Raw genomic sequence first — 7,951 nt, 5'->3', positions numbered from 1 at the left:
CAGTCTGCCTTTTACTCTGAGCGAGAGGCCCTTTGTCGCCAGCAGAGGTAAGAGCTCTCTGAACTTTGCCCAGGCTATTCTTATTCTAGCAGCTACACTTTCAGCGCACCCACTCCCACTACTAACTTGGTCACCCAAATAGCGGAAGCTATCAACTACCTCTAGTTTTTCTCCCTGGAATGAGACAGAAGTTGTTTTCTGTATATATATATATATGGGAGAATTTACGAAAAAAACAACAGACGAAGACAGGTGGTGTAAACAACAAATGGATGTATTAGTTTAACGCTCGGGAATAGAGAAAGTCTTTGACGTTTCGAGCTATGCTTTTCAACTGAAAGGAACACAAAGAAATAAGGAGAAAAACAAGGAGAAAAAAATATAAATGTAGTGGACAGCGATCTATCATGGCGAATATATATATATAATCATTTAACATTTGTTGTCCATGCTGGCGTGGGTGGAATGGTTTGACAGGGCTGGCAAGCTGGAAGGTTGCACCCGACTCCATTTGTCTGATTTGGCAGGGTTTCTATGGTTGGATGCCCTTCCTAACACCAAAAACCCCAAGAGTGTAATAGATGCTTTTACACGCAACTAGCATGGGTGCCATTTGCATGACACCAGTATGTGCCACGACTGCAATTTTACTTGGCTTGATGGGTCTTCTCAAACATGACACAATGCCAGAGGTCTCAGTCCTTACCTCTGTGAGGGTCAACACTTGAAAGGAGCTTTTCATATGCTACCAGCATCAGCCACTTTGCCTCCATGAGCCCCAATGCTCAAAAAGTGCTTTTTACATGCCACTGGCATGGCTGCCAGTTACATGACACCAACATCAGCCACAACTATGATTTGACTTGGCTTGACGGGTCTCTGTGACACACTATATATATATATATAGTACATGTAAAAGATTTAAGAAACCAAATTGTTACATAAACTTCACTTTTACTTGTCCTGTACATGTGATACACAGGACATATCTCCTTGATGTCCATTTTTTATGCATGATACACATTCCCAATTTTTTCAACAACCAGTCCAACTTGGTACTTACGAAAGGAAATCTTTATATCACTCAGAACATATAAAACAAGGACTAACTAAAAGTCAGAGAAAATACTTAGATGTTAGGAGAAACTTTTGAAAATGCATTGAACAGGCAAAGGGCTAAATCAATTACAGGTATCACATGTAGTCAAATTAGAAAATACACAAAATATAGCCCTAGATATCATCACAACTTGTATGTATACCCACTACAACATGGTCCTTAGTCAAGCCCATTTTAGAAATATATATTTCACCTGAACAATATAGTTTTGGAATAACAGTAGAGGAATTGTGAGCCTATAAGCTAGTTGTCCAATATCCTACTTATTTGATCATCTTTGCTCACTGTCACAACTAATACTTTTGGCATAGGTAAACTGATAGAGGAGTCTCTATGCAGTTACTTGACATATAAGTTGACAGCCAAATTTCCTTCAAATCACACTTTTCCGTCTTAATGTAGGCATCTGTCGGTTTTGAGAGCCATGGATCTGTGCCTGAAGAAATTGTGTCAGTTGTTGATGGTGGTGTAGCATCTGCTGTGGCTATAGAGGCCCACATGGGAGTGGCAGTAATACATACAGTGAAGGAGCTCTCAGCAGGTGCTACTGGTTTTTCCTTCTGTTGAGCACGCTTTTCTTTGGTGGTGAGTTCCTGTTTTTATTCCGCTCGCTTCAAACACTTTCACAACATTTGTCTCCAGTGTGGGTGATCATTTGCAACATCCTCCCATCTCAAGCGATTTCATATCTCTCTTGCAGACATCCTTGAAACAAAGTTGAGGTAATCCTTGTGCTCTTGTGCCAGAGGCCAATTCCCCATACAGGAGGTCTTTTGGGATCCTCCCATCCAGCATGCAATATGCATGACCAAGCCAGTACAGATGATGCTGATGGAGCTTAAAGTGGATGAATACATTGAATAATGTGATTTAACATTTAGAAAATAAAGAGGCTCAAGGCTTCATCATCATCATCATTTAACATCCGCTTTCCATGCTGGCATAGGTTGGACGATTTGACTGAGGACTGGCAAACCAGATGGCTGCATCAGGCTCCAATCTGATCTGGCAGAGTTTCTACAGCTGGATGCCCTTCCTAACGCCAAACACATAAGGTCTCAGTTTTCATTCCTACTTTCCAGTTAGTGGGTGGCAGAGGGTTGAGTAAACACTCATTAAAAAAGGAAAAGAACAAAAAGAAAAATTGCATGATATTAATGGTAATCAGAAAACACTGAACAAAGTATGCTAAAGGATTTGTTTACACTTCATATCTGGTTCCAGGACTCTTTGCTCTTCAACCTTCCAGGATTAGTAAAATGAGTATTAAAAAAATAATAATAGTCAATGTAATTAACTATATGCTAGGTATCCCCAGAATAACTACAGTCAACAACTAAAACTATAAACTGCCCCAGAAAAAAAAATAGGCACATTTATGACTCTCACAAACCATTCCTTTACTCCCCCCCCCCAAGCCCAAATTTCTTCAGTGCTCAATAGACCACTGAGTGAAGAATTTTTGTTAAAAACTTTTTCCAGGTTGGCAAAGGCTAGGTATAGCAATTTAGCTTTAGCTGGGTATTTCTCCTGCAGTGGTCTCACTAGGAAGATGGCATCAGTAGTAGTTATTCCTGGCACAAACCATATTGTATTTCAGCTCAGCTGATTTTCTCTCAAATAAACAGAGCAATCATTCTGCAACTTTCATGAGTTTCTCAAACAATCTGATTTCTTTGTAGTTACCATTCTCTAAGGCATCTCCTTTGTTCTTATAACAGTTTAACATGATGTGATACCAGTTACTGGATATGACACTTTGACGTAGAACTTCATTTACTACACAGCTGAGTAGTCCATATCCCATTGGGCCATTTAAGCATTTCAAGAGCAATTTCAAGACCATGCTAGCAAGACCCACTTTTTCTAATGCATATTCCACATTCAACCTGTCAAAGTAACACTTCCATACTTCTTTTGTTTCAGAATCAATAAATGCAACAGTACTACTATCTATTTGTACACATTTCTCAGCCACAATAACATGGCTCTAGTTACCTGCCTTGTAATCCAAAATACCATATTCCCCTGATCCTTACATCATAGAACATTGGCAATTTTCTCACATTGTATTTTTTCCCTTGCCTAGCATCCCCCCATAAGACAATTTGAAAATAGAGAACAGCATTCTTGGCTGCACCTATTTTCTAGTCTTACCGAGATTATTTTTTATTTTAAGGCTCTTCTATTTCCCTGTTTCACCACTACATTTGATCTGGCTCAAACCTCGCCTTCAGCATAAAGTAAAATTAGAAAGACAAAGAAGTTGAATAAATTAAGTACTAGACAAAGAACAGAGACAGACAAAATTGACTAAGATGCTTGAAAGTGGAGTGAAAGCATGAGCACAGCCTAAAAACTGAAACCAATAGAAGAGTATAGAAATCTTTAAAAAATTATCACAATTAGAGCAAAAATGAAAAGAAAACAAAATCATCTGCTTTGATTTGGCTTTTAAATTATTTCATTTAAAGAGTTGCCAGAAAGAAAAGATAATTCTCTTTTCAAACAATAGGAAAATTTAAATGAATAAAAGATGTGATGTAGGAATGACTTACCTACTTCCCAATGATTAAAACCCAAGCAGATAACAGCATACCTTCCAACTTCTAATACATTAGTCAAGTTCATGTGAGATTGTATCTTTCGCCGACATACTACTAAGTCACCCAAAATACATTTACCATTTTGGTTGTACTTAAATACAAGCAGCAAAATATCAACAGGTAACCAAGGTTTCCCATCTTTAAAACAGCTTCTGAAGAATGAAAAAATTTTTTATAACATTTATAATTTGTCATAAAATAAAACAAATTTAAAAGTTTTTTCTACTCCACCATCACAAAAACTAAGGTAGGGTTCTGTATCCACTCAACCTATTAGAAATAGCAGCTAAAATTCCTCTTAAATTACACTATAGTAATAAAAGAAAAAGATTACATTGATAATGTTTACCCATATACTCTATATTTGCAGAAAAAATAAGTTATGGAGAACACCTTGAATCGTAGATATGCTCAATCAAGACTTATGAGGTTAAACCACTATCAAAAGTAAATTTATTATTCATGAGAAATCAAAGCTATTCACTTCAAAGGGTGCAACGCATATTGTTATTCCTAGTCCTCTCAACCAAGCGTATTGGCTGAATAAACGAAATAAGTATGACTAAGAACTGACTCAGTGTTGCAGATTACAGCAGTAAGATAATTACACTTTATTACAGACACATACACTGTGACACTAACCAAGAAAAGATAAACTTTACATTCAAGACCTTACCAAACTCGATATGAAAAAATAGTGGCTTATTTTCAATAGACATAAAAAGTTTATATTCCTAAGAGTCAAACATATAAGTTTCTCACAAAATATAATTTCTTTTTCCCATCAAGTTGGTGAATTGGCATAATCTTAAGACAAAATGTCATGCAGTACTAGTGGCACTTTATGCTCAAATTCTGCCAGTATCATATTTGCCTACCATCTCTCAGGGGTCAATAAAATAAAACAATGAAGTGTTGAAATCAAGTAATTAATCCGCTCCCTTTAAATCTCCAGTATAATACCCCAAAACAATGACAAAATGAACAGGACTAAAGTACAACTCTACTTCCACCCAAGACCTGCCTCTGCTGCACTTTCAGACCACTCAGACATGTTGTGTGACAATGGAGACAAGGAAACTAAGTAAGAAAAGAAAGTGCTCAAAAGAAATAAAACATTATGGCAAAAAAAAAAAAAAAAAAAAAAAAAAAACTAGGAGTTCACAGATACAGGAGAGATGCATTTAAACACTACAAAGGGGTCTCAGTGGGTAGTGTCCCTGCGTTCCTGAGCTAGTTTACCACCACATTTCTTAAAAATCGTCATAGTGGCCTTGGTCTCAGGACCACTCATGTCTAAAAACTGAGGTTGGGGATAAGCAAGGGCATGCTCCCCGTAGAAAATCTAGCTCCAAGAAAGCCTCATGATAGCAAAGGAGAATGGGCACCATTCCTCAAAAAGGAAGGTGAATACCCTCATCTTGGGTTGTGCAAGCATGACTTGACTTTAATGATGGCTGAAGGCCTGTGGAGAAGCTTGGGGTGAGGTTGCGAAGTTGGAATGTGGGCAGTCTGCATGGAAGGGGAACTGAGGTATGTGAGGAATTGAGGAAGAGGAGGGTGGATGTATGCTGTGTGCAGGAGACTAGGTGGAGGGGCCAGGATGCAAGATTTGTAGGAGTCAAAGGAAGAAGGTACAAGTTGTGGTAGTCAGGAAATAGTAAGGGGACTGGAGGTGTGGGAGTTTTGGTGAAGGAAGAAATCTGTGAGAAGATGGTGGAGGTCAGGAGAAAGAGTGACAGAGTGATGACAGTAGTGTTAGCATTTGAGGAAGAAGTGGTGAGGGTGATTTGTGGGTTAGGGTCTGCAAAGTGGAAGAGGGATCGCTGAGAAAGAGTGGTTCTTTGATGAAATGGGGCGAATGGGTTGAACTTACATAATTTGGATGAATTGGTTTTGGGTATGGGTGATTTTAATGGACATGTTGGGAAATGGATCCAGGGCTTTGAGGGTGTGCATGGGGGGGGGGGGAGGAAACAGAATTGGGGAAAGAAATGTAGAAGGAAGGATGCTGTTGGAGTTTTGTGATGAGAAAGAGTTGTGTGTGGCGAACACGGGGTTTAGGAAAACAGAGAAAAGAAGGTTGCTTTCAGTGCCGGATGGAATGAGACAGAGATTGATTTTGTGTTGGTTGGTAGGAAAAATAGTAAGTAGCTGATAGATGTGAAGACAATACCAGGGGGAGTTGTAGCACAGGTTGGTGGTTGCTGACTAGGATAAGAAGAAAGTTGTGTGAGAATGGGAACAGTTGAGAGGAGAAAGGTGTGGAAACTGAAGGAAGAAGAAACAAGAGCAAGGTTTGAGGAAAGAGTTGCGGAGATGGTAAGCATTGATGCACCGAATTTGTGAAAGTCTTTTAAGGAAAGGGTACGAAAGGCATGTGACGAAGTGAGTGGAAGGACGAAAGGTAGGAGAGATCGAAGAGATACATAGTGCTGGAACAAGGAGACGAGGGATGCAATGGTTGCAAGATCAATGAGGAAGGAAGCTGAGGAGAGGTTGAGCAGGCTGGATGAGAACCCAGACAGAGTGTTTAGGTTTATTAAATCAATGAAAAAAAGATGGAAGAGATGTTGAGGGAGGAAGATGCATGAGGAGGAGTGATGGAAGGTTGAATATTAGTGAGAAGGACAAGGGAAGAGTTTGGAAGGAGCACATGAAGGGAATTATGAATGAGGAGAATGAATGGGATTAGAGGGTGGAAGTTGCTGTGGTAAAGGGGCCAGTGGAGAGGGTTAGTCAAGAAGTAATGAAGGAAACGAAAACAGGAAAAGCAGCTGGTAAGTGTGGAAATGATAACTGCAAGTGGAGAGATAGGGATTGTTGTGATGATGGAGCTCTGCCAGGGTGTGCTGGACGGAAGAGGAATGCCAGATGATTGGGCAGTAGTGTGGTGGTACCGACCTTCAAAGGGAAGGGGGATGCAATGAGTTGTGGGGCGTATAAGGGAGTGAAGTTATTGGAGCATGCAATGAAGATAGTGGAAAGGGTGTTGGAGAGGAGAATTCGGAATGGGGTGGATGTGGATGAGATGCAATTTGGTTTTATGCCAGGAAGGGGGACAATAGATGCAGTGTTTATTGTAAGGAGATTGCAAGAGGAATACCAAGATAAGGAGAAGGGGTTGTACATGTGCTTTGTTGATCTGGAGAAGGCATTTGATAAGGTTCCAAGGAAGTGATTGAGTGGGCAATGAGGAAGAGAGGTGTACTAGAAGTAATAGTGAGGGCAGTGATGAGTTTGTATGAGGGGGTAAAGACAAGAGTTGGAACTGGATCAGAACTGTCACGGGAGTTTGCGGTGAAAGTTGGTGTGCATCAGGGATCTGTGTTGTCACCTTTGTCGCTTGCAATAGTGGTTGATGTAGTGATGGAGAGTGCAAGAGAGGAATTAATAATGGAGATACTGTATGGGGATGGCCTTGTTCTGATGAGTGAGACAATGGAGGGAATGAGGGAGACGTTTTGGAAATGGAAGGAGGCATTTGAAAGGAAGGGTTTGACGATAAATATCAGGAAGACAAAGGTGATGGTGGGTGAGGTGGAAGGAAAAGTGTTAGTGAGAATGGTGGACCCATGTGGTGTATGTGAGAGGAGGGTAATGGAAATTGTGGTGTTGTGTACGAGATGTGAGAAATGGGTTCATGGTAGGTGTACTAAAATGAAGAAGGCGACCCCAACACTGGCGAGAGAGTTTGTTTGTGGAAGATGTGAGAAAGGAACTGCAGGGCTGGCAGAACCAAAGGTAACGCTATGTGATGAGGTGGAAACGGTGAGAGGGTTTTGTTATCTGGGAGATAGAGTGGATGTAAGTGATGGGTGTGAAACAGCTGTGACAGCAAGAGCAAGAATTGGCTGGGTGAAGTTCAGGGAATGTGGAGTATTGTTATATGGGAAAAAGTTCTCCTTAAATATGAAAAGAAGGGTCTATAAGAGTTGCGTGAGAGCTGCAATGCTGTATGGAAGTGAAATATGGTGTCTGAGGGAGAGAGACTTTTGGGAAGGACCGAGAGAGCAATGGTGAGAGGAATGTGTAGGGTGCAGCTGTTTGATAAGAGGAGGATTGAGGATTTTCAGGGAATGCTGGGGTTGGAGGAAGCGGTGGAATGGTTGGAATGGGCGAATGGAGTGAGGTGGTATGGGCATGTGTTGAGGAGGGATGAAGGGCATGTTCTGAGGAGGGTGATTGCATTTAAGGTAAATGGAGCATGAAAGCAAGGTAGACC

At 40.5% G+C, this 7,951-nt stretch overlaps 1 protein-coding gene across 6 annotated transcripts in view; it reads right to left on the bottom strand.

The window, feature by feature from the left end:
* LOC106880624 (calpain-15) overlaps positions 1-7,951 on the bottom strand; it is a 75,319-nt gene that overhangs the window by 23,000 nt on the left and 44,368 nt on the right. For all 6 annotated transcript variants that reach the window (XR_008265413.1, XM_014930653.2, XM_014930656.2 and 3 more), the window contains one exon: positions 3,679-3,878. Coding sequence is in view for 5 of the 6 variants with exons in the window: in XM_014930653.2 (XP_014786139.1) it covers positions 3,679-3,878 (200 nt within the window). In the remaining variant the exon portion in view is untranslated. The remainder of the gene's footprint in view (positions 1-3,678; positions 3,879-7,951) is intronic.

This window comes from Octopus bimaculoides, chromosome 13, assembly GCF_001194135.2.
Source record: "Octopus bimaculoides isolate UCB-OBI-ISO-001 chromosome 13, ASM119413v2, whole genome shotgun sequence".
Taxonomy (NCBI): Eukaryota; Metazoa; Mollusca; class Cephalopoda; order Octopoda; family Octopodidae; genus Octopus; species Octopus bimaculoides.
This window is presented reverse-complemented; position numbering and strand designations above follow the sequence as displayed.